At 35.5% G+C, this 27,643-nt stretch overlaps 1 protein-coding gene across 7 annotated transcripts in view; it reads left to right on the plus strand.

Moving 5' to 3' along the window:
* Nucleotides 1-27,643, plus strand: part of SETD2 (SET domain containing 2, histone lysine methyltransferase) — a 114,540-nt gene that overhangs the window by 78,254 nt on the left and 8,643 nt on the right. For 4 of the 7 annotated variants that reach the window (XM_032458643.1, XM_032458644.1, XM_032458648.1 and 1 more), the window contains 5 exons: nucleotides 7-190; nucleotides 8,507-9,176; nucleotides 16,531-16,665; nucleotides 18,710-18,849; nucleotides 21,486-21,597. In XM_032458643.1, the coding sequence (XP_032314534.1) occupies nucleotides 7-190; nucleotides 8,507-9,176; nucleotides 16,531-16,665; nucleotides 18,710-18,849; nucleotides 21,486-21,597 (1,241 nt within the window). Of the gene's footprint in view, nucleotides 1-6; nucleotides 191-8,506; nucleotides 9,177-16,530; nucleotides 16,666-18,709; nucleotides 18,850-21,485; nucleotides 21,598-27,643 lie in introns of those variants that run through there. The other 3 variants (XM_032458645.1, XR_004312186.1, XR_004312187.1) reach the window with 3 other exon arrangements.

Below are 27,643 nucleotides of genomic sequence, written 5' to 3' on the forward strand. Positions count from 1 at the left end.
CCTTAGTAACTGAACGAGGAAGGGATGCTGTTGGCTTCAGAGATCAAACAGTTGCCCCAAAGACTCCTAACAGATCAAGAGAGAGAGACCCAGACAAACAAACTCAAAGTAAAGAGAAAAGGAAACGAAGGGGCTCCCTCTCACCACCTTCTTCTGCCTATGAACGGGGAACAAAAAGGCCAGATGACAGGTAAGTGGCCTATGTGAGTTACTCTCTTTTCTGAGGAAGTCAGAAAATACCCAGGTGATATACTTCTGATTTTGGACACCACAAGCTTTTGGAGTAAACATGTTCTCTTGAGTGAGTATTAAAACTCTACTGATAAATATTGAGACAGAGTCTCTTTTGACAGTAATAGTAGCTGTGAAGACTAACAGATTTTTGATACTTGAATGGTTTCTACTTCATAACATTTAAATGCTGTTTGAAGAGCCAAAGATTTGTTCTTTAAAGGGGAGATAATCCTTCAAAGATAATGGTAATTCTTCCTATGTCTTAGAACATTGTTTTCTACTAAATCTTGTCCCATACCACTTCAAAATGTTGATTGATCCCTGTGTCAGAGGCTGTCTTCATCATGCTGGCAGAAAACAGACCACATAATCACCTGCTGGGGACTAGAAAACATTTGTTCCAGAGATGTTCTTTTTAAATTAAATCTACTTTTTGAAAAATTGATACATAACATTCATACAGTGCAGTTGTTAATTTTGGGCTGTCTGGGTACGTAATAGTAATTCATGATTTGAATTTGCTTTTCTCTAATTACTAAATAGATTGAACATCTTGTCATTTTTTTTCCCCCAGTTTGTGACTTGTGTTTTGGTTCTTTGTATCGTTTGATATACAGGATTTATTAATTATGGTGTGATTGAATGTATCATATATATTGTGTGTTTCCTTTATGGTTAGTGCTTACAGTGTTTTAAGAAATTCTTCCCTACTCTTGAGATGGTGATATGTGTGTGCATTTTTTTTAAATGAGATTTAAGTCCTTAATCCATTGGGAATTAATTTTTGTTTATGTTTTAAGGTAGGAATCTGGTTTCACTTTTTTCTAAGTGAGTACCCAGTTGTCCTATCATCGTTTACTAGAAAGCCCCTCCTTTCTCTGTTGATTTCAGTCAGTGCTACCTGTCTTCAGCAAGTTTTCACATATGGGAGGATCTGTTTCTGGGCTCATACGACTATCTTATTACTAGTCTTGGTAGCAGGTAGGGCAGATCACTACTTGATCTTCTCGGATGTCATTCTTTTCTCAGATTTCTTCCTTAGAATCTGCTTTGAGTATTTGAATATTCTCTGCCTAATTAGGTCTTCTTTACTATTTTTAATGAAGATAGTTTTTTTTTTATTATTAATTTCCTGAATTGTTATGGTTTTCTCCAGAAGAACTTGTATATCTTTTGGTGTATTTATTTCTGAGAACCTTAACTTTTGTTACATATTCAGTTTGTTTTTGGTGTTTAGATATGCAATTGACTTTTACATAATTGATTTTATGTTTGTCAGCCATACAGAACTCCTATTAATTTCAAGAGTGTAGGGTTTTTTGCTTTACCCCTTTCTTTTTCTGTCGTTTTTGTTTTTCTTTTTTCTTTTCTTTAATATTATAATTTTTTTGTCTTTGTCAACAGTCCATTTCATATGAATTTGTTCTGGCTTTCCTTTCTAATCCTTATGTCTTGTTTATGTTATTTTGCTAGCGATACCTCTGATGCAAATCATAGCATTTTCTATCTTAGTAATTGATTTCTACTCATGTTTCATTTCCTTCCATTTTTTTAGGTTTATTACTTCTTAAAATTTTCTTAATTGGAATATTGGTATTCTTTGCTCATTAATTTTTTTCTTCTAATGAAAGTATTTAAGGATTGAAATTCCCTGTAAGTACTTTGAACTACTCTTATTAATGCAGTTTCATCCTAATCTAGTTTTAAATACTATTATGATATGCAGTGTGTGTTTAGATTTCTTTTTGTTTAATTTCCAACTTATTTGCTTTAATTGGTCTGTATGATAACAGTTCTTAGAATTTTATTGAAACTTGGTGTATAGTCTCTCTTTGAAATTAATAGAAGTATGCTTATCTTCCTTTTGGTAGGATTTAACTGGTATATCTTTCTTCCTTTTACTTTCAACTTTTCTGTGTCTAATAAATAGCTTACAGCTGATTGGGTTTTTTTTAATCCTTTGTGGCAATTCTTTAGCTGGTTGTTTCAATTTAATAAAAGTTAAAGCTGATCAATATCCTGAACTACTTAAGTAGGATACATTAACTCTGTATCATCAGTCTTCCCAATTTATATGGTATTATTATCCAGTATTATAATTCCTTCTCTCTCTCCATTAATTATTAATTTTTTTATGTACACCACCTTATTTTTTTAGTTTGTTTACATTTACCAGTTCGTTCTTCTTATCTTGAATTTTCTTTTAAAAGGTTTATTTTAGTGAGTTTCTGCTCATAATTCATTTTTTGTCTAAAAAATCTTCATTTTTTCATTTGCATTGCTCATCCTTATTTTTAAAAATCAGCTTTATTTAATCATATATAAATTACTTAAAGTTCACAGTTTTAAGTGTATTGTTCAGTGAATTTTGTCAAATGCGTACAGTTGTGTAACCACAACCACAGTAATGATATGAAACATTTCATCAACTCAAAAATTTATCTTGTACCCCTTTGTAGTCAGTCCCCTCCTTTTATAAACCCTGACAACCACTGATCTCCTTTCTGACTGTGGTTTCATCTTTTCCAGAATGTCATAAAAATGGTATCATACAGTATATTCTGTCTTCTTTCACTTACCATGTTGCATTGAGATATTCATCCATGTTATTATGTGTCTTAGCAGTTCTTTTTTACAAGGAGTAGTCCATTGTATGGATATACCATTGTTTGTTTGTAAATGCATTAGTTGATAGGCATTTCGATTGTTTCCTGATGACTCTTGTGAATATTACTGGCTATGAACAAGTCTTCATGTGAACATTTACTCTCACTTTTTTTTTTAATGGAGGTACTGGGAATTGAACCCAGGACCTCGTGCATGCTAAACTCACACTCTACCACTGAGCTATTATACTCTCTCTACTCTCATTTTTGAAAGGAAGTTTTTTTGGCTTAACAGTTTTTCTCAACACTTTGAAGTTGTTATTCTTCAGTCGTCTGACCTCCCTTATTTCTCTCACGAAACTTATTGATATACTTGTTCTTTGTTAAAAACCTAACTTTTCTCCTGGGCTGCTTTTAAGATGTTTCCTTTTTGTTTAGTGTTCCACAGTATCACTACCCTGTTTTTAATATGAGGATTTTTTTTTCCAATCTTGTTGAAATTCATTGATTATTTTAAAAATATGTATTTATTTACTTAATAATTGAAGTATAGTCTATATACACTGTTGTGTTAGTTTCTTGTGTACAGAAGAGTGATTCCCTTATACATATATATATTCCTTTTCATATTCTTTCTCATTAGAGGTTACTACAAGATATTGAATATAGTTCCCTGTGCTATACAGTAGGTCCTTGTTGCTTATCTATTTTGTATATAATAGTTAGTATCTGCAAATCCTGAACTCCAAATTCCCAATCTCCCCACCCCCCAACCCCCACCTGATAACCGTAAGTTTGTTTTCTGTGTCTATGAATCTATCTTTGTTTTGTAAATAAATTCATTTGTGTCTTTTTTTTTTTTTTACAAGATTCCACGTATAAGTGATATCATATCGTATTTTTCTTTCACTTTCTGGAGTATGACTATCTCCAGATCCATCCATGTTGCTGCAAATGCCATTATTTTTTTAAGTCTGAGTAGTATTCCATTGTGTCCATAGTATTCCATAGTATTCCATATATATATGCACACACACACACACACACATATACATACACACACACCACAAGCTCTTTATCTGGTCATCTGTCAATGGACATTTAGGTTGCTTCCATGTCTTGGCTATTGTCAGTAGTGTTGATGTGAACATTGGGGTGTGTGTATCTCTTTTCTGGTGATTTGATGACTAAAGAAGTTCCTTTAACATTTGTTGTAAAGTTAGTTTGATGGTGTTGAATTCTTTTGGCTTTTGTTTATCTTTGAACTTTTGATTTCTCCATCAACTCTGAATGAGAGCCTTGCTGGATAGAGTATTCTTGGTTGTACATTTTTCCCTTTCATCACTTTAAATATATCGTGCCACTCCCTTCTGGCCTGTAGAGTTTCTGCTGAAAAATCAGCTGATAACCTTATGGCAGTTCCCTTGTACGTTATTTGTTACTGTTCTCTTGCTAATTTTAATATTTTCTCCTTGTCCTTAATTTTTGTCAATTTCATTTCTATGTGCCTCACTGTGTTCCTCTTTGAGTTGATCCTGTGTGGAACTCTCTGTGCTTTCTGGACTTGGGTGACTATTTCTATTCCCAAGTTCGGGAAGTTTTCAGTTGTTATCTCTTCAGATATTTTCTCACATCCTTTCTCTCTCTCTTCTCTTTCTGGGATCTCTATAATGTGACTATTTAAGCCTTTTGTGTTATCCCAGAGTTCTCTTAAACTATCCTCATTTCTTTTCATTCTTTTTCTTTTTTCTCTTCTTCAGTGGTGATTACCACTAATCTGTGTTCTAGCTCATTGATCCATTCTTCTGCCTCATTTGCTCTATTCTTGATTCTTTCTAGTATGTAATTCTTTTCAGTAATTGTATTCTTCAACTCTGGGTATTCTGTATCTTTTCTAACTCTTTGCTAAAAACTTCCTCTTATGCATCTGTACTCCTGAGTTCTTTGAACACCTTCATCATCATTACTCTAAACTCTTTCTTGTATAGATTGCCTATCTCCTCATCACTTATTTCTTCAGGAATTTTATCTTGTGCCTTGGCCTGGAAGATGTTATTCTGCCACCTCATGTTGTCTAGATTTCTATTTGTATTTTTAGGTAGGTTAGTTACATTTCTCGACTTTGGAGAAGTGGCCGTCTGTGGGAGACATCCTATGCATCCCAGCAGTATGCTCCTCTCTTGTCACCCAAGAACCAGGATCCAGCTGGTCCCAGGGTAGAGCCTGTCCTGTGTTTTCTGGATTTTTGTTTTCTTACTTCTGGTATCTGCCCCCTGGGTGGATGAGGCTGGACTAGAGGCTTATGCAGGTTTCCTGGCAGGAGGTGCCTGCCCACTGCTGGGTGGAGCTTGGTCTTGATCCTCTGGTGGCTAAGGCCATGTCTAGGGGATATCTAGAGGTGGTTGTGGCTCAGGAAGTCTGCTAATGGGTGGGGCTGTGTTCCTACCCAGCATGTTTTTGGCCTGAGGCATCCCATCACTTAAGCCTATATAGGCTGTTGGGTGGGGTTAGGTCTTGGTGCTAATGACCCAAGGAAGATGTCAGCCTCCAGGAAAGCTCATGTAGATGAACACTCCATCAGCTTTTATGTCCCTAGGGTGAGCCACAGCCACCCCTTACCACCCCTGGAGACCTTCCAAAACCAGCAGGCAGGTCTGGCCCAGGTTCCTGTGAAATCAGTGTCTGCCCTCGGACCCAGTATGAGCAAGATTCTGTGTGTGCTTACCAAGAGAGTAAAGTCTCTGTTTCTCCCAGTTCTGTGGGGCTCCTGGAGTTCAGCCCCACTGGCCTTCAAAACCAGATGTTCTGAAGTCTCCTCCTCCCAATGTCAGAACCCTGGACTGGGGAGCCTGAGTTCTGCAGCTCAGAACTCTTATTCCTGTGGGAGGGCCTCTATGACCTAATTATTCTTCAGCTTGTGGGTGGCCCACTCAGGGCCCCCTCCTACCATCCCGCTGTGGTTCCCTCTTTATGTTTCCAGTTAAAGAAGATCTTTTTTGCTAGGTTCCAGTCTTTTTTTATAATAGTTGTTTAGCAGTCAGATGTGGGTTTGTAGTTGCAAGAAGAGGTGAGCTCATGGTCCTACTACTCCACCATCTTGACCAGATTCCTTATCATTGATCATTTTGAATTTGAAGATCATCTTCCAAGTTACTAATTGTCTTCAGATCTAATCTCTTGATTAACCACACCATGAATCTTAGGGAAATTAAATTGAATTGGATATTAGGTTATTTCTTGGTTCATGGCACTTAGCATTTCTATACATGGATCTCTTCACCACATATTTATTATAATGTAATGAGCCCTGGAGGTCCCTGAATAAAAATTAAGATCTTAATTAACAATCATATAAATCTAGCTATGTAACTTCTTCCTATATGATCCTCTGTATTTACTACTTGGGATAACACCAGCTTGCATCCTGTGTTCATTATACCCTGGCCTGCCTTTTTAAAATACAGTTTTATGTTATCTAATACATATTTCTTTAAAATACATTAGTTTCAACTTCATGAAAAGGCTACTATTTTGCTCTTAATTTGAGGGTACTTTTTTTTTACTTGGTACTATATTACTAAGATTTATTCATCGTAGTTCATTCATTTTTGCTGTATATTTTGTTATAAAGCTTTTTCTATTCTGTATATTGCTATTTCTTATTTTGATGTATGTGTGCAAAAGTTTCTCTTGGGCATTTGAGTAGAATTGCTGAGTTGTCAGGTATGTGCAATTTCAGTTTTGTATGATAATTGAGTTTTAGTTTCCATCCTTTTTCCTTTCTAGACACTTCATGGGATTCTTTTTCACATCTGCCTGATAATAGTTTATTGTCCTGTTCCTTATGCATATTTTTGATAGCCTCTTGTTAAACATATTGAACATCTCTAATATTTTGGGTTGGATAATTCCAGGATCAGCAGTCTTTGAAGGTCTTTTTCACTCACTTATGTATGTATATAATTTTATCATTATGTAAAATACATTATTTTTCTTTTTTCAGTTTTATCGAGATGTAATTGATATACAGCACTGTGTAAGTTTAAAGTATACAGCATAATGATTTGACTTAACATCGTGAAATCATCAAAATAAGTTTAGTGAACATCTATCATTTCATATAGGTACAAAATTATAGAAACAGGAAAAATATTTTTCCTTGTGATGAGAACTCAGGATTTACTCTCTTAACAACTTTTTATATATAAAATACAGCAGTGTTCATTGTATTTATCATGTACTTTATATTTGTAGTAATTATTTTATCTTCTGTGCGTTTGTTTGCTTTTGAAGTGTAACTGACCTACAACACTGTGTTAGTTTGTGTTACACAGCATATAGTGATCCGATATTTCTGTACATTCCAAAATGATCACCACAATAAGTCTAGTTATGATATGTCACCTTACAAAGATATTATATAAGTTTTGACTATATTCCCCACACTGTACGTTTCATACCCTATGATTCATTTATTTTGCAACTGGAAGTTTGTACCTCTTAATCTCCGTCACCTGTTTTTTTCTCACATACCACACCCCAACCCCTCTGGCAGCCACCTGTTCCCTGTATCTATAACTCTGTTTCTGTTTTGTTTGTTCATTTATTTTGGCTTTTTTTGATTCCACATACAAAATAAATCATACAGTATTTGTCTTTCTCTGTCTTACTTACTTCACTTAGCATAATATCCTCTAGGTCCATCCATGTTGCAAATAGGACTAATTTTATTTTCTAATGAACTTAAAAACTTTATCTGTGGGAATTCATTGAGGCCTGGATTTAAGGTGCTGTCTTCTATAGACTATTTGCGTTTGTTTCTGCCAGGCAGGAAAGGGTACTACCACCTACTAACACTTTAAAGGAAAATTTCAGCTTAGAGAATTTTAGACCATGTATTTTTTTGTTCTTTGGATAAATGTTGTACCCTTATTTGTGTAGCTGTTATTAGGTGTTTCTTTGCAATGAAACATCTTGAAATTAGTTGTCATTTCTTATTTTTGCCAAGAGCACTTTCTCAGAAGTTTGATTCAGTTTATAGAACTTTACAAAAGAATCTTTTAAGTCTTCTGTTTTCTTCTTGTGAATGTTAGAGCTGATGATTTCTTGGGGACCTACTGGGGATACGTGTCAAAACTATCACAGGGTATTAGGCTTAGCAATAAGATATTATACTTGGTATCGCACAAAGGAGAATATGTGACTATAATGCCCTGTACTTCAATGTGTACACGCGTATCTTTCACTTAACTAACCTTTGTTGATATTTATTATAAATATGTGTGGTCAGACATCCATCATTCTGTAGCTTTTATTAGTATATTTTGGCTTTTGTTTTACTTTCAGGATTTGTAGTTACAGAATTACAGAACTTAACTATAAAGGACAATCTGTTTCGGATACTATATGTATCTTTAATTTGAAGTTCTAAAATCTGAGAATAAGAGTGAAGTTGTTATATTCATCTGAGTGTCTTATTTCCTTGGTGTTCTCTCCTATCTGCAAAACTCCTTAGGTAATTTTGAGTATGATTTTTGGCCAGTGCCAAATTGGAGTTGGTGTGATTAGTGATTTAGTATTGAGTGACATAACATTTATTAGTGCTTTGACTATGTCTGTGATATAGGGAAAAACTTTTTGTGGTGCTCTTATTATTTTCTTTCTAGATATGATACACCAACTTCTAAAAAGAAAGTACGAATTAAAGACCGCAATAAGCTTTCTACAGAGGAGCGTCGAAAGTTGTTTGAGCAAGAGGTAGCTCAGCGGGAGGCTCAGAAACAACAGCAGCAGATGCAGAACCTGGGAATGACATCTCCACTGCCCTATGACTCTCTTGGCTACAATGCCCCTCATCACCCCTTTGCTGGCTACCCACCAGGTTATCCCATGCAGGCCTATGTGGATCCCAGCAATCCTAATGCTGGAAAGGTGCTTCTCCCCACACCCAGCATGGATCCTGTGTGTTCTCCTGCTCCTTATGATCATTCTCAGCCATTGGTGGGACATTCTACAGAACCCCTTGCTGCCCCTCCACCTGTGCCAGTGGTGCCACATGTGGCAGCCCCCGTGGAAGTTTCCAGTTCACAGTATGTGGCCCAAAGTGATGGTGTGGTACACCAAGACTCCAGTGTCACCGTCTTGCCAGTGCCAGCCCCAGGCCCAGTCCAGGGACAGAATTATGGTGTTTGGGATTCAAACCAACAGTCTGTCAGTGTACAGCAACAGTACTCTCCTGCACAGTCTCAAGCAACCATATACTATCAAGGACAGACTTGTCCAACTGTCTATGGTGTGACATCACCCTATTCACAGACAACTCCACCAATTGTACAGGTAACTGATTTTGGAAATTCTCTTGTCTGTTTATGGGATGTTAAACCTAATGCAAGGGGGAAGTCCTGCCATTGATCATTTCTACATATTGATTAATTTTATATATACTAGTTATCTATTGTGTCACAAATTTATATATCAGTGATTATTATCTCATAGCTTCCGTGGGTCAGGAATTCAGAAGCAGTTTGGCTGGGTGGTTCTGGCTCAGAGTCTTTTATGAAATTATAGTCAAGCTGTTACTGTGGTTTGTAGTTATCTGAAGGCGAGACAGGGAATGGAAGATTAACTTTCATGTTCGCTCACATAGTGGTTAACTGGCCTCGATTCCTTGTTCCTTACCACTCAGTAGGGCTGCCTACAACATGCCAGCTGGCTTCTCCCAAAACCAGTGATTAGGGAAAGAGAGAATGGCTTGTGGAAGTGTTTTTAGTTTCATCTATTTATTTATTTTTAGAGGAAGTACTGGGAATTGAAGCCAGGACCTTGTGCACGCTAGGCATGCACTCTACCACTTGAGCCATATCCTCCTCCGTGGAAGTGTTTTTTTGTGGTTTTTTAATCAAGTTTCTTTTCTTTTTTTCTTTAATAAAACCAACACATTAAGCTTAAAAAAAAAAAAAAGAAGAAGAATATATAAGGCATCATCCTTACCACATTCCTATGTGTCTCCCATCATTCGACATCATTCCTTAAAGGTGAATTATTGTGGATGGCACAGATGCCCAGAGATGTTTCCTGTACATATTACTTAGTATTGAAGTAACAGAATATAATTTTTACTTTTGTTAGTATTTTTGTGATGAAGCTGTATCAGAATTTTATTCAAAAGGCCCTGACAAACTGTCCTGCTTTTTCCCCCCTCTTTTAAAGTGTCTTGCTTTAATTCTGAAAACCTTAACTGTATTAACTGCTTTCATTTTTTATGACCTCTTTAACCACATGTCTGTGTATTTTATGTGTTTGTAGTCTCGAAGACTTAGAAGTTTTATATTTTTCAGTATAACATGATTCTTAACCATTTTTCTAAATCACTCTGTGTGTGTGTGTGTGTGTGTGTGTGTGTGTGTACATACATACACATATACATTTTAATGGCTATGTAATACCACATTTGCTTATGAGGTCATTGTTTATCCATTTTCCTGGGGTAGTCATTTAAATTGAAAGTTTGTTTTTGTAAAATTATAAATAGCACTGCACTGAAATTTCTTGTACTTAGTTTTTTGTGTATTTTTCCTTTCATGTTTGGCTGAAAATTAATGTTACAGTGCTAAATAAGGTTAGTAAGAAAATAGGCATTATTGGTCATTGGGTATCAATTTTCTTAGTGTTTTTGGTTGTTGGTTTTGTTGTTTTTGTTTGGTATGCTTAATTCTGCCTCCTACAGAATTAGACTCTGTAGTAGAGAGCTCACAGGTCATATGATTGTTCTTCTAAAATAGAATCCATTTTTTCCATCCCAGTGAGTAGATTTCTCTAGGGTTTGATCATCGCCTTAAGACTCATTACAACTTTACTTCCAGTTTTCAGTCTGTTCCTACCAAGGACTCATTTATTGACTCCCTTATCTGCTTTTTTTGGTGCTGAAGTAGTTGATAAATGGAGGATGGTTCAGACTATCCTTCCCTTCATTATGAGATTACTTGATCAGAGATGTTGGGCTCTGGGTAATGAGAATCGTGGAGCTTGTTGTTAGTGTGTGTATTCTGAGTCCTAGTCCATCATTTACTGTGTATCCTGGAGACAGGCACTTAGAGTCTTCAGTTTTAGTTTTCTCATCTATAAAATGAGCAGAATGGCTCAGAGTTGTTGAGGTTTGTATGAGATAATGGATATCAACAATGATAAGTTTAAACACTATATACCTTGAAGGTTTAGTTATAGTTGTTACTCATACAGTTACCTTAATACTGAGAGTATTGACGTTAGTGGGCTGTGAATTACAGCTGGTCAAGGTCATCTGTCTGGTGTCTGGCCCATTTAACTAACCTCCTGGAGGCAACCTTGAGGTCTGTGTTGTTCAAATCTTGTATTAACCATACAGCATGGGCTGGGTTTGCAAGTTATGATAACCTTGACAATGAAATAGTATGTGATATGGTATAATATAAATGTGTGTGTGTGTGTACACATGCAGTAAGTATCTTTGACATTGGAGCATATGTGTTATCAGAAGGTGACTTTCATTTTTTGCCACAACTGCTTATTAAACATAAAAGCTCATTGAGGCCATATGATTTATGGTGGTCTTGTGATTTTTAATGCATGACCTATTCTTAAGAAGTTACACTAAATTAAATCTCAAAAAATTGATTTTTTAGACTATAGACTTAGACTATAATTTTTCACATGAGTAAAATTGACTCAGATATAAAGTATTAGCTATTTTTTCCCTTTTAGAAGTGGGAGCAGAACAATTACGTTTTCTCCTCTATAACAAATTGGACCTTCTCAGGTTTCTCTTATACTTTTCATTAGAAGTCATATTTTAAAAATACTTCTAGGGGGTGTGGGTGTATAGCTCATTGGTAGAGCGCATGCTTAATTAGCGTGCACAAGGTCCTAAGTTCAATCCCTAGTACCTTCATTTAAAAAATATATGTATATTTCTAGACTGGATTTATGTTTAAGAAATTAGCATTTGTGTCATTTCAAGTACCTTGAAGGGTAGAGCCAATCTCCAACAGATTTTCCTCCAGCAAATGGATAGATTTGATAGGCCCCTACTATTTGGATATATCTCACAAATGTGTACATCTTTCGTATTATTTCAGTGGGACTGCAAACCAGTTTCCCCTTTTTATAGTTACTGATTTTGGCTTTGGCATGTGATTGTCAGCTGGTTTGGGTAGGTACTATAGAACCCTGAAAAATGTTCGTTTTCCTTTTGCTTTTTGACAGTTTGAGTTTCAAAATCTCTGTCTCCAAATGAGTATTATAATCTCTGGTGTTTTGGGGGGTTTTGTTTTTGTTTTGCTGGCAGTGATATGGTTCAGATGTTTTCAGCATTTTCTTTGGGAATTATTTTCAATGTGTGTTATATTCCTTCCTGGTAATAAATTGTTATCCTTTAAGTGTATCTTTGCATTTTAGAAACAGGTAAAAATTTGTCTGAAGCCTTATCTGTTAAATACAGGGAAAGATCAAGCTAGATAATGCCATTTCAGTTTATTTTACAGCCAACATTTGTAGCCAGAATTTTCATGCTAAAGAAACCACAGCTTTACTTCACATTAATCAAATCCTTTAAAGTGTCTCTATGATGAGCTTTACTTAACTGTCTGATCTTGTCAGATAAATTCTCCATGAATTAGTTTTACTGAGGGTCAAAGGAATTTTAACCTCCAAAATACTAGCATTTTTCTGTTGTAGATTTGGATGTTTAACCTCCTGATCACTCTGAAGATAACATGTTTCATCCATGACAGTTTTTCTCAAAATTGGTATTTTGATCTAGCTTTTTAAATTTTTTTTGCAAAATCAGTATATTAAATGTTTATTATTCAAAATGTGTGATATAAGTATCAAGCCCTTCCTTCTCCAAATGAGTTATGATGACAGTTCAGGCGTACCTCATTTTATTGTGTTTTTCACAAACTGACGTTTTGTGGCAACCGTGTGTTAAGTAAGTCTATTGGCGCCATTTTTCCAACAGCATTTGCTTATTACTTCATGTCTCTGTCACAAATTGATCATTTTTGCACTATTTCAAACTTTTTCATTATTATTACATTTGTTATGGTGAGCTGTGATCAGTAATCTTCCATGTTACTATTGTAATCCTTTTGTGGTACCATGAAGTGAGAACATATATAAGCTAGTGGGCTTAATTGATAAATGTTGTGTGTGCCCTGCCTGTTCCACTGAGTGGCCATTCTCCCATCTCTGTCCCTCTCCTCGGGACCCGCTATTCCCTGAGACAAAACATATTAAAATTAGGCTAATTAATAACCCAACAGTGACCTCCAACTGTTCAAGTGAAAGGAAGAATCATACATCTCTTTAAATCAAAACTTTGAAATGATAAAGCTTAATGAGGAAGGCAAGTTGAAAGGCAAGACAGGCCAAAAGCTAGGCCTCTGGCACCAGTTAGCCAAATTTTGAATGCAAAGGAAAAATTCCTGAAGGAAATTGAAAGTGCTCCTACAGTGAACACACTAATGATAAGAAAGCAAAATAGCCTTATTGCTGATATGGAGAAAGTTTAGTGGTCTGGATAGAAGATCATACCAGCCACAACATTGCCGTAAGCCAGAGCCTAATCCAGAGCCAGTCCTAACCCTCTTCAATTCTATAAATACTGAGAGAGGTGAGGAAGCTGCAGAGTAAAATTTGGGGTTTAGCATAAGGTTGAAGGAAAGAAACTATTTCCATAACAAAGAACAAGATGAAGCAGCAAGCGCTGATGTAGAAGCTGCGGCACGTTATCCAGAAGGTCTAGTTGATTCCAACTCTAATGAATGACTTTGAGGGATTCAAGGCTTCTGTGGAAGAAATAACTGCAGATATGGTAGAAATAGCAAATGAATTAAAATTAGAAGTGGGGCCTGAAGATGTGACTGAATAGCTGCAATCTCAAGGGAAATTTGGACAGATGAGGAGTTGCTTCTTACTGAAGAGCAAGAAATAAAGTGGTTTCTGAGATGGAATCTATTCCTGGTAAAGATGCTGTGAAGATTGTTGAAATGACATCAAAGGATTTAGAATATTACATACATTTAGTTGATAAAGCAGAGGCAGTTTTGAGAGGATTGACTCCAATTTTGAAAGCAGTTCTATTGTAGATAAAGTGGTATCAAACAGCATTGAATGGTACAAAGAAATAGTCTGTGAAAGCAAGAGTAATGTCTTGCTTTGTCTGTGGCTGACTTCATTGTTGGCTTATTTTAAGAAATTGCCATAACCACCCCAATCAGTCAGCAGCCATCAGTATTGAGGCAGGACCCTCGACCAACAAAAAGATCACGACTTTCTAAAGGTTCAGATGATGGTTAACATTTTTTAACAACAAAGTGTTTTTTAATTAAGGTATGTGCATTGTTTTATTAGACCTAATGCTATTGCACACTTAATAGACTACCATATAGTGTAAACATAACTTTTATATGCACTGGGAAACAAAATATTCATGTAACTCAGTTTTTACTGTAATACTTGCTTTAATACAGTGTTCTGAAACTGAACTCACAGTATCTTCAAGGTCTGCCTGTAGTAGGGAAATGAGGTCAAAGCTTGGGGAGGAACATTGTCAGGGCTTCGTGAGAATTTTGGCTGTTAGTCTTGAGTAATGTGGAAATCCACTGGAGCAGTTAGAGCAGGGTAGCAGGATCTGATGTATTTTAAGAGGCTCACTCTGGGTGAAGAGATTGGGGGAGTCAAGGGCAAAAGTAGGGAAACCAGTTAAAAGAATGTTGAATCATCTAAGCAAGAGAATATGGCCATTTATACTAGCACAGTAGAAGTAGAGATGTGAGGAATGATCAGGTTTTATTTTTATACAGACATTTATATACTCATACATACAGGTGCGCATACCCACACATATAAATAATGCAGAGCCAACAGAATTTGCCACTGGATTAGACTAGGAGAGGGGGTCAGAAAAAAATTAAATTGAGATTCGTAGTAGTATTTGATGCTCAGCTTAGTGGGTTGGGAATATTCCAATTTACCCATTTGTCTTCTTCACTCTCCCAGAAACTGTTTCTATTAAGAATCAGGATTACCAGCACATATGTAATAACTTCCTACATGCTCAGTAATTTGCCTCTTGTATTCACTTTTCAGGATTCTTTCTTATGCATGTCAGGGCCCTTGGAAACTTACTTTCTAGATAAATTGGTGATCGTAGAATAGAACCCAGTTAAATATGTTTTGTTTTATGGCTTATTTTTTATCAAAGTTGAAGTAGAACTTCAAGAATTATTTGTATTTCACCTTTTAGAGTATGCTTTCTAATTTTTTATACATTATTTGGTCATCTTTGTTGCTAATTCTCCTTTGGTACTGACTTCTGGTTCGATATTATGTGGGTATACATCAGTGTTAAAAAGTGGTTTTGGTTTAATCAAATTTCTGGCTTTGGGAAAAAAAAATTCAGGCTTTGGAACCAGTTAGGTGAGGAGGTAATATTGTTTCTGTAAAATCTTTTGATGTTGCACAGATTTCCCATCTTGTATCCACATACCTAGAGACAAAAGCATTTCTAATGGATACATTTTTCTCTCAGGCTTTGTGATACTATTCTGATAATTCTCCTTTGACAGTTAGTACTGACCTGGTTTATGACCTGTGTAGACTAAGCTGTTTCAGTACTGAATCAAGTATTGTATTCTTCCTCTTCTGTGTATCTTCCCAGTAATTACTCATCCAGAAATCTCCTGGATAACTGTGTTTACCTATTCAGACTCCTTGGATCTTTACTGGTATTATTTGGAATTATTTTGGATTTCGAGTGCTTATCAATTAATGCTTCTCATGAATTATTTTACCTGATAGAATCTCAGTTTATAGGGCCAAAATTTGTCCTTAAATACAGGATACATATCTATTCAGCTCCTTGGTAGTCATCACCTCTTAACATAACAAAGTTGTTTTCAGGGATTTTTGTAACTTCTTTAAGCAGTTTTTCTATTGATGAGAAATAATTCCAGAGTAGGTTTAAGTCTTGGCTAGCCGTGGTACTTATTATGTAACTCCAGATATGAAAGAAACACCCACCTTGGTGGCAGTTAGGACTAAGTGAGTTAATATATGTGAAAAGCCTTTTTGCTTGATAAGGCACTGTGTAAATCAGTATGTGGTAAGGATTTTAGATATACTGAATTCTGCTGTCTTATAAAGACTACAAAAAGCTAAAAAAAAAGAAAAAAGAAAAATTGATCTTACTTCCTTTACTTTGTATCACTCCCTTTGATCTTTTCCAGTCAGAACAACCTGTTAGTATATTAGGAGTTGTTAGTTGAAAGGCTTTCTGTAATGAGCTGCATAGAGCTGTTTCTTGAATATTCTAGGAGCAGAGCACTTCAGTTGTTACTCAGGTCTCATTGAAAGCTAAACAATTGGACAAGTTTCATGAGCACTTCTCCAAGAATTTTTTTTCTATTTTTTTATGATAAAGTAAAATCAAAGTAAGTAAGTAACTAGAGGAATTATTTAAAAAAAGAAAAATTTCAGTGTTTGAAACAAAAGATTGTTTTACGCATTTGTATCAAAATTTTCACACTAAAAGTAAAAAGAGAAAATTAATGGATGCATCTTCCAGAAAGATTTATGCCAACTTGAAAGTCAAATACTGCTTTATTAGAGCTAGAAAAGTACGAATTATGAATTTCTTTATTTTATCTTTTAGAGTTATGCCCAGCCAAGTCTTCAGTACATCCAGGGACAACAGATTTTCACAGCTCACCCACAAGGAGTGGTGGTACAGCCAGCTGCAGCGGTGACTACAATAGTTGCACCAGGACAGCCTCAGCCCTTACAGCCAGTAAGAAATATTTCAGTTGATAAAACTCTTACTGGCTATCTACCTGATCTTGAAGATTTACGTTTGGTTTGGTTTCTGGCTTTAAACAATTTTTTTCTACTCTTTAATTTTTGTGGTCACCAATTTCATTCAAGTGTCTGTGTACCCTGAGGGTGCTACTTAACAATTTTCTCAATTAAAAAAAATTTTCTGTGGCGTTTACCTCTATGTTAATTTATATATACTTTGCTCTAGGATCCTTTTTATTTATAATTTAAACTGACTGATCGTATATCATGCTTTGCTATGAATTTCTGAATAATTTTCTAGACTGGCTGTCGTTATTTGTGGAGAACTAGAGTATGATGCTGTACTAGATACCATGGACTAGGGGTATAGAACTGAATGATGTGCTTCACTGTACATGCTATATATGTACAGTGAAGCTTTTGGAGAGAAGCTTTTGGTATTCTACAACATACATGGAAGGATATGATGAAATCTTGGTAAAGTGTTGTTTTTGGATGAAATGGGAAATAGGAACTGGTACTAGAAGCTGTTGAGAAATTAAGAGAACATGACCAGATTAGCAGTTTAGAACACTGACAATTCCAGAGAAAGCTCTTGTGGCAATCTGGTGAGTGATGGTGGCCGTAGACAAGTAAGGCATTTAGTGGAGATGGAGTAAAAATAAAAAGGCTGCATGTGAAACAGTCGGGGAGTAAAATAGTGTGCACTTAGAATAGATATTTGAAAGCTTTCTATGAATTGGACCCTTCTAGGTATTTTGAATACAAACAGAAGATTCCATTCCTGTCCTTAAAAGCTGACAATCCAGTAAGAGAGTTGAGGACACACTGAATTATACTAAAAGTAGCCAGAATTGAGTGTCATGAAAGATGCAGATAGAGTTGAGGAGGGGAAAAAAATCATTCCCAAGTGGGGGAAGGATTAGTAATTCAGTAGATACTGAATGATTTGGAATATTCTTAAGTGACACAGAAGCTTAGGGAACAGAGATCACTTTAGAGGCTGGATAGAGAACTAAAGGAAGGGAGGAAGTGGAACTTAAGCAGGTTCTAAAAAAAAAGCAGCTATGTGAAGTAGGGATTGGTATTCACAAAGCATTGATGCTGGAAGACTGGTGTTTGCTTAAAAGTGGCTATGTTTTATCTGAGCCTGGGATCTCAGGTTCCTCTTAACAGTTCGAGTAAATTTGGAAAATTTTTTCTTTATTAATTGGCTTACATAGAACAAACAATTAAGAGTATATATCCTTATGGTGACTATATTACCAGTTTACTAGAGCTGCTTTAACAAAATATCACAGACTAGGTGGCTTAAACAACAGAAATTTATTTTCTCATAGTTCTGGAGGCTAAGTCTAAGATCAAGGCATTAATTACCTGTTTAAAGGTCTCGTCTCCAAGTACAGTCACTTTGGGGGTTAGGGCATCAACATTAGGAATTTGGGGGAAACATAATTCAATCTGTAACAGTGATTATAAGGTTTTTATGTTTTTCAAAATGTGGCATTCAATTTTTTTAAACTGTTTAGAAATTTTTTTCCAGTGTATTTAAACTAATAAATCCTGTTCATCCATTTCTGTTATTTTTAAATATAAATATGAGGTTTCAAGCATATATAAAAGTACAGAAAAAAATATAATGGATAAATGTTCACATTCTGTCATATTTGTTTATATCTAAAGCCATTCAGCTAATCAGTATCCTGAAGTTATATGCCCTTTGGCATTGGTTTTTTTAAGGCTGAAAAATACTATTTTAGATAATGAGCTGCTGAATATTTTAAAATATGGATTGTTGGATGGTGAACTTGTAGCCTACTGTCAATTTTCTGATAGATCCCTAAAGCTCATCATACACGCTGTCTCTGACCATTTCCCAGGTTATACAAAGGTACAGTTTATCTTTAAAAAAAAAAAAAAGGTTGATATATGTTTTTACATATTGCTTAAGTAGGCTATTTTTGTCCTTTTCAGCCAAATTAAAAGAGATGTCACTGATCAAGAATTTGTGTGTGTGTGTGTATCTTTCTTTTTAGCCTGAAATGGTTGTGACAAATAATCTCCTGGATCTACCACCACCATCTCCTCCCAAACCAAAAACCATTGTCTTACCTCCCAACTGGAAGACAGCCCGAGACCCAGAAGGGAAGATTTACTACTACCATGTGATCACAAGGTAAGAAGGGCTATGTGGGCATCCCCAAGTCAGCTTTCAGTTGGTTGAAGAAGCTGCCACCATAAGGAGAGTTTTATGGTCATAGACTTGTTTTTACTAGTTGTTCACTGAGCTCGAGGGCTGCTGGATTTCCAGAATCACATCTTAAATGTTATGTCATACCTTAGACTTTGATCTTTTTTGGATATGTTTAGGTGTGCCTTTAATTTGCAAGACTCTTTTGGAGAAAACTAAGTTGTTTTTGAAGAATGGCAATGACTTCATCTAATGTTGTAGATATCAGGGGTCGTGGGCAAACCTTTTCTGCAAGAGGCCAGATAATAAATATATTAGGCTTTACTTGTCAAATAGTTCTTGTCACAACTATTCAATTCTGCTATTGCTATGTAAACTGCCATACATAAATGAATAGGCATGTCTACGTTCCAATGAAACTTCATTTACAAAAATAGTCAGTGGATCAGATCTGGTTCATGAGCCATAGTTTGATGACTCCTGCTATATATTAAAAACCTGATTTAGCTTTTTCTTAGAAATTTAAAAAAATATCTTTTAGGCAGATAGCTTTATGTGGCTATGTGTGCTTTCTGTGTATGTGTATTGGGGTGCATGTTTTGTCATCTACTTTATGTTCCAATCTATTTATAGAACTTTATCAGTTAATATAAAAGTACATTATTTTTAATGCTTATTTGTTACATGGGTCATGCCTATGGGCCACTTGTTTTTGTAAGTAAAATATTTTGGGAACACAACCACCACCATTTATTTAGGAATTGTTTATTGCCGCTTTTATAATCCAGTGACAGTGTAGGCTAGCTGTGGTAGAGACCATTTGGCCCAAAATGTCAAATATATTTACTCTCTGATCCTTTGTAGAAGAAGTTTGCCCAACCCCTGCTCTCTTGTATGGTTATACCAAATTTTATTTAAGCCCACCCTGATTGGTGGATTTTCACTATTTTATATATAACCCTAAACCTAGTCATCCTTACAGACACTAATACTAATCTTACTACCTTCTTTAGGTAGATTCCTAGAAATGGAATATTTAGTCAAAAGAGACACATTTTAAATTGATAATTATTATCAGCTTACCATTTTTTAAAAAATTATGCCAATTTAGACCCCCAAAAAGGTATGTAAAAGTGCCTTTGTCTTCACGTAGGTTTTTTAACTCTTGTAAGACTAGTAGGTGAGAAATCTTAATTTCATTTTCAATCCTTTTATTGTTGAGATGGAATGTCTTCATTAGATTGTTGGCCATTTGTGTCTTTTGTGAATTGCTTGTTTGGGGAATCTACCCATTTTCTGTCAGCACTGTTAGATCTCTTTATCAAGAGTATTGCGGATGTTTTTGTTTGTAATGTCTTGTGACATAAAGAAGTTAAAATTGTCATGCAGTCAGATGTTTTCCCTTTATGTATTCTACTTAGAAATGTCTTCCTTATTTCAGTAAAAATACCTTCATGAACAAGACCTTGTTATGATGGCTAAAAACGTAGTGATTTTTAAAAAGCAATGTCTGCAAATTTTACCAGAATTTTGTTTTTTCAATACCATAGCAAGCTTTCTAATCACTTTTCCAAGAATAAATAAGATTGTATTTCTCATTTATGTGTGTGCTTTTTCCTTTTTTGTAGGTTTTCCTTAGCCAGCACCTAAGAGCTTAATACGTCCCTCTCTGTTCACTTCCCATAATAAAACCCACAGCTGCTTGTGGTTCTTTGATTACAGTAGAAATCTTGAGCCCATTTTTTAGTTCGTTCCATCAGTCAGAGATAAGCCTGTTTTCATAAACATCTGCAAAACTGACTTGCATCAAATGCCTTTAATGTTGCCGCCTGAAGATTGCTGTGGGAGGAAAGCAGAAGAGTGTAATGGCAAGGTTGACCTATCAGATATGTTGCTAGTTTCTTGGAGGCTTTGACATTTTAAATGATAGAGCATTCCCTGTGACAGCTGACTTCCAACTCCCGAGTATGAATTTCCTTACTTCCACTTGTTACTTCACAGATCTAGCTTTTAAAAAAACAGTTATTGAACACTTTTTTTGTAGTCAGTTGAGAATATTTTTAGCAGAGGGCACAAGTTTTTAACCTGTGTCTCTTTTCCATGCTGTCAGTCGTCAAACCAGAGGGGCACAACTACAAACAAGAAGGCTCCTAAAACAAGAAACAGTTTTCTCATATGATCAAGGATTGTGAGGAGTGTGGTTTGTTATTTTATTTTATTTTGCTCCAAGTATATGCTAGGTTACAACCATGATCGATCTCTTCACCTGCAGAGGGGTGGCATAGGCAGGTACCTACTCCATGGACTTTTTTTAGGCTTTGCTGAATCCTGTTTTCAGGACAGTAAGAGCCAGGTGAGAGACCAAGATGTTCGGTTTTACTGTTTTCTTTGACACCCAGCAGATGTTGCCACAACATTGGTTACAGAAATATAGTGGGCTAAACAGTTATATCTCTGGGATAGAATCATTGCTGCTGGAAAGATAACCAAAAATGTCTATGTCTTTTGTCTTGTTCTGTGTCTCACTTCATGTTGTATTTTATGTGTATATGAGCAGAAATACCTATGCCAGCGTCCTGTTTTCTGGCCGTAACAGCATGGCTTTTCTTACCTTTTTCTAGGCAGACTCAGTGGGATCCTCCTACTTGGGAAAGCCCAGGAGATGATGCCAGCCTTGAGCATGAAGCTGAAATGGACCTGGGAACCCCAACATATGATGAAAATCCCATGAAGGTGAGTGTGACTTAAACAGATATGTTTCCTAATCATTTGGGGAGTCTATATCCTGTCATTTTGTATGGCCAATAGCCACATGGCCTTGGAATTTTATTTTCTTTATTATTCTGGAGAATTTAGGCATGTAACAAGTGCTTAGGGGTGGTAGGACATCCAAACTATACAGAACAAAAAATAAAAGCCCTTAATTTCTATTCAGTTGGTCCCCTTTCATCATACTTTCCTCTCTGGAGATAAACACTGTTAACCTTTTAGTGCAGGAGTTCTCAACCAGGAGCAATTTGGCTCCTCAGGAGATATCTGATGTTATATAGAGATATTTTTTTGTTTTTACAACTGAGAGAATGCTACTGGCTTCTCATAGGTAGAGGCCAGGGAAGCTGCTAAACATCTTACAATGCACAGGCAGCCCCCCAACAACAAAGTGCTGACTCGAAATGTCTATAGTGGCAAAGTTGCAAAACCTTGTTTTGGTGTATATTCTTCCAGACCTTATGGAAAACACATAGAGTTTTTTTGGGTTTTTTGTTTGTTTTTCTTTTTTTTCTTTTTTTTTTTTTTTTTTAACATTTTAAACACAAATAAAATTGTAGTATTCATACTCCACTGTAACTTCCTTTAATGTATCATAGCTCTTTCCCTGTGGATTACTGTATTCTTAATGCTATGCTTCTTTTTAAATATTTTTAGGCTCTTTAACTGAAGTCTTTCTTATTTCTTAGATAGTGTGGTTTAATGTCCTGCCATTTTGAGATTGATGGTTCTGGAAAGAAGTTAAAACTGGTTACAGTAAAACCTCACCACAGGAGTATAACTGCTCCTTTTTTTTTTTTTTTTTTTTAAAGATTTGAGATCAAGATACTTTACTATGGGAATATTACTTTCGAACAAATAAGGCAAAAGAGAGGGAGAAATTGGGATTGGGGGGCATGCAAATCAGTGTATGTCCATGATTGAATTAACAGATTTTTTTTAAGCCCTTTCCACTTGCAGCAAGCATGTCTCCAAGCATGAAGTGTCTTGAGTGAAGTCAAAGACAATATATCTGTTTTCTTAGATCTGAATAGTAGTTTTTTTTTTATTTTGAAAATAAGAAGAGATACTTAGCTAGTTAAATCAGTGGAGAGAGGTAGGAGAGGAAAGGAAGGAAATGGAGTGAAAGAGCATTAAGTGAATGTGAGTTCAAAGTAAGGATTAGAGTTGATTTTTTGTTGTTAATAGATGGCAAAGAAACTGTTAGTTTGGTTGATCAGATTTAAAAGTTGAGAGTAGTTAGGTTTAAAGTCCATAGGTGGACTGTGTAGGGATGTATCTATCCCATTCATGAATTGTAAAATCGAAAGTTCTTACTGCTTGCTTAAGTTGTGAAAGTCTTTGAAACTGAAGGGCCAGACTTGAGACAGGATAAACGGTCAGAATATTGTGACTATAACTTGACTATGCTTGAGAAATTTCAGAAGAAAAAAAAATAGCTTTCTATGGCTAAAAAGAAGTGTTTTCTTACACAATCTCTACTTTGGGGAGTAAATCACCAATTAAAAATGATAATTTTTGTTTTCATTGTGTAGTGAAAATAATAAGAGATGAGTCCCAAGATGAAATTCCACTTGAGAGTAATTAAAACAGTGGGATTTCCACAGTGTCTGATGAGAAACTATTCCTTGGTGCCTGTTACAATGTCAACTTATTATAAGGGACAAATATTTTCAGATTTCTGTACCACTCATTAGCACTATTTAAAGAGACCACAAAGATTCCTATGTATTTTTAATCCTGTTTTTGAAATCTGGTAATAGGCTTCTGGAAGAACAATATATTTAAAATATATACTATAACTTTCTGTTTAATAGGTGAGCATGTATTATGTTTCCCAAGTTGTGCTTCAGTTGCTTTACTAGGACAAACTAAAGTTTAAAAGTCACATTTTGCACTTAAAGCAGAAAGTTGTTTGACTAAGGGACTTTAACTGTACTGTATACCTGTTAGAGAACTAGAATTTTCTCAAACCAGTCCACATAGTGCAGCCTTTCTCTATCATCTCTTTAAGACTAGCTTCCTGACATTTGTTTCAGTTATCATCAAATTACTTCAGGAATATTAAGGAGCAAACAACAAGGAGTCCATTCAGGGGTCTGCAAAAGCAAATATAGTATATCCTAGGATGGGACACCACAGAACTAAATCCAATGCTTAATTCAAAAATAACTCTTACATATTATATTGATACGCTCTTGTATGTTGGAGGGTTGTTGGTACATTTGTAAAGGAGAGTGGGAAATTATAAATAGGAAACATTCCTCCTACTACTGTTAACTGCCTCAGGGGGATTATAAAGTAAAATTTCTAATGGAGATTCCATGGTGTCAGCTTTCATTCAGTTTTCAGAGAAGAGTGGGGGAAACTTTTCCATTATTATTCTTTGCTATAATAACAAATACGTAAGTAAGTTCTTTCTGGAGTTCAAATAATAATAATAATGGGAGCACACAAAGTAATTTAGCTGCCAGTGTGTTTTTTATTGTGAACAAATAGTTAAAGGTAATGATATTTTCTCTCACAAAACAGAATCATAATCAAACCAAAGCAAGACTTATAACTTTAATTCCTTGAGTGAACTTCTTAAGGTTTGACCTGTCTATGAAATGGTTGTACCATTTCTACCTGAGCAGAAGATAAAAATTAATTTGAGAAAGTTTTACACTTAATACTTAACACTTGATATTATGTAAATGACACCTTTGGTAACCAGTTCAAAACATTCTTGCCATACAATTCAGAAGAAAGGAAAACAAATTGTCTTTCTATGGCCATTTGCTTTTGTCTAAACTTTTTCTCCCTTAATTCTTCACTTAAAACACTTTCTTGTATTATTTATGGCACATTTAATATTATACCTTTGTATTTGCAAATGCTTTTAAGGTAAAAAAATTCCAACTTAAACTAGCATAAACATAAAAAGAGACATTGGCTTGTATAACTTGGAAGTCAGGAATAGTATTGGCTTTAGATCTGGCTGGATTCTGTGGCTTAATTGATGGGATCAGGATTTTCACAGTCTTTGATTCTACTTCTCTCTATGTAAATCAAGACAAGAGTCAAATCTGGAAATTGTTTTAAGAAGAGCAGCTCAGTGATTGTTGCAGTCCTGTGTAAAGCACTATGCTGCCGGTGAGGGTAAGGGATGATACTAGTGTGACCTGGGCTCCCACTGCTCAAAACAGTTTACCTGGTCACAGGAAGGTACTGAGACTCCTGTGTTAATGGGCCTTGATTTTCAGTCAGTGATTCACATACAGAATTGATGAGATTAGTTTCTCTGTAGCCAGAAGTTGAGTCACCCCTTAGCTCTTACGAAATACGGTTTTGATGATCTTTAAGTATGAATAGTGAGCACGATTTTGGCATTGTTTTGGTCAGTTATCATAGAAGGTGAAAGAACTTATTTGTGAAATCCACCCAAGTGCTATGGACCCATGGAAGCTGGGAGAGGGCTGATCAGCACCTTCAGCAGAAATCTGTGTGTTGGCCATGATAGTGTGAACTACCTGACTTGAGGAATGTTTTCATTACTTAGTGAAGAGCACTTTCTGCCATTTATGAGAGTTTTCTTACGAGAATTTTCAAAATCTCCTCAGAGGAGAATAAACTATATATGAAACTCTTCACAAGTAAATATTCAAGAAGGTGTTAATAGATAAATTTTAGCTTTGGTTTCTTCCCCTATCAGGAACAAAAGAAAGAAGTCTGTTTCGCTTATCATTTAGAAACAGAAATACTTCTTAAAATATTTGAATGATCTATTAGGAAAGAAAGGAGATGGCTACTCACTGATTTCTACAGTGCTTATGTCCAAGGCTTATGTCTGTAAACCCTAAAATTCAGAATGAGACTGCAGATAGAGGAATTTTCAAGCACCTATGCAAAGCAATTCACATCTTATGGGTGGTTTTTAACATACCTTTTTACTGTCCATGACTCTAACAGTGTCTGCCTTTCATTTGGGGTACTTATTTGATCTGTTGACATTTAGTAAATGTGTCAATAAAGTTGGGTGCAAGATCTACTCTTTTACTGTTCATTTTCTAATTTTTCATCTGCCTTTTGTTTTTATTTTCCTGCTTTATTTTGCATTAAGTTAGATTTCCCCCAAAATATTCTATTTCATCTTCTCTACTAACTTATTAGCCATATCTTTTTGTTTTACTTGTTTATTTTTTGCTCTGAGGAATGCTTAGAGCATCAAAGTATGGTATGGGGACCTCTGGGGATTCCAAAACCCTTACAAGGGAGCCATGAGGTCAAAACTATTTTTATAATACTAGAACACTATATTCCCTTGTCACTCTCATTTATTCACAAGTATGCCATGGAATTTTCCAGAGGGGTATGTGACATGGTTGAAGGCAGAAGGAAATGAGACTCCAGCTGTCTTCTGTTAAGCCTGACATAGAGAGAGTCCTAAAATGTAAACCTGTGCTACTCTTACTAAATTTCTTTAATTTTGGAAAATAAAGGTTTTTTCCCACAAAAAAAATTATTGATACTAAAATAATGGGTTTGTTAATGCTGTTTTAAAATACTTACTTTTTTCAGTTTGGACTTAATTTCTAATATGGTAAATTTTGATAGACATAGCTTATATGAACAAAAGCTCTTTGGAGGTTTTCAGTATTTGAAGAGTGCAAAGTTATACTGAGACCTAAAAGCCTGAGAAGCTGTATTTAAGGTTTACAATATGCATATTTACTTTATTATAGTCTACCATTGTGTAATATACCACTTCATTTGCAATTGTAAGAACCTGTTTACATTTTGCCCCCCTCCTGTCCGTTGTGCTTTTGTCATACATTTTATTGTTTTCATGTGTTATGAATCCTCGACTATATTATTAATTTTGGCTTTAAATAGTTTGTTATGTGTTGAAGAGATTTTTTTATAACTTGGAGCGTAGTCTTATATTTACCCACATATTTACCATTTCTAGCACTTTTCATTATTTCGTGTAGATTTGAGTTTTCATCTGGAATCATTTCCTTTAGTCTGAAGTTTCCTTTAATATTTTGAGTATTTCAGGTCTGATGGTGATGAATTCTCTCATTTTTGTTTGTCTGAAGAAGGTCCTTATCATAACTTTTTTTTAAAGTAGATTTTATTTTTTAGAGCAATTTTGGATTCACATCAGAATTGAGCAGAAAGTACAGTGTTTCCCATATTCCCCCTGTGGCCACACATGCACATCCTCCTCTGCTGTCAACAACCTGCCAGAGTGATACACTTATTTGCAGTCAGTGAATCTAGATTGATACATCATTATCAAAGTCTGTAGTTTGCCTTAGGGTTCTTGGTGTGGTAAATTTTTGGTGTTTTGACAAATGTATAATGGCATGTATCTACCATTGTAGTATACAGAATAGTTTCACTGCTTTGAAACCCTTTGTGCTCCCCCTGTTCATTCTGTCTTACCTCCCCCATCCATGACAACCACTCATCTTTTTACTGTCTCCAGTTTTGCCTTTCACAGAATTTCATATATAGTATGTAGCCTTTTAAGATGGGCTTCATTCACTTAGGCAATATACGGTTAGGGTTCCTCCATGTCTTTTCATGTCTTGATAGCTTGTTTCTTTTTAGCAGTGAATAATATCCCATTGTATAGATGTGCCACATTTTAGTTATCCAGTCACTAATTGATGGACATTTGGGTTGTTTCCACTCTTTGGCTGTTACAATAATGGTATGAACAATTGTGTACAAGTCTTTGGATATACATTCTCAGTTCCCTTGGTTAGATACCAGGAGTGGAATTGCTGGGTCATATGGCTAATCTACATCTAAATTTTTAAGAAGTGTGAAACTGTTTTCTAAAGTTGCTGTACATTTCTACCAGGAGTGTGTGAAGTTTCTGTGGGAGAATTTTTATACAGACAGATACCTAAGGGAAGAACCTCATAACTGTCACATGCTTCCAGCAAAAAACTACCTGAATGTTCATTCACTCTGTATCTTAGCTTCTTAGGCTTTTATCTCTGATTTGTCAGCTTTA

The sequence above is a fragment of the Camelus ferus genome, chromosome 17, assembly GCF_009834535.1.
Source record: "Camelus ferus isolate YT-003-E chromosome 17, BCGSAC_Cfer_1.0, whole genome shotgun sequence".
Classification (NCBI taxonomy): Eukaryota; Metazoa; Chordata; class Mammalia; order Artiodactyla; family Camelidae; genus Camelus; species Camelus ferus.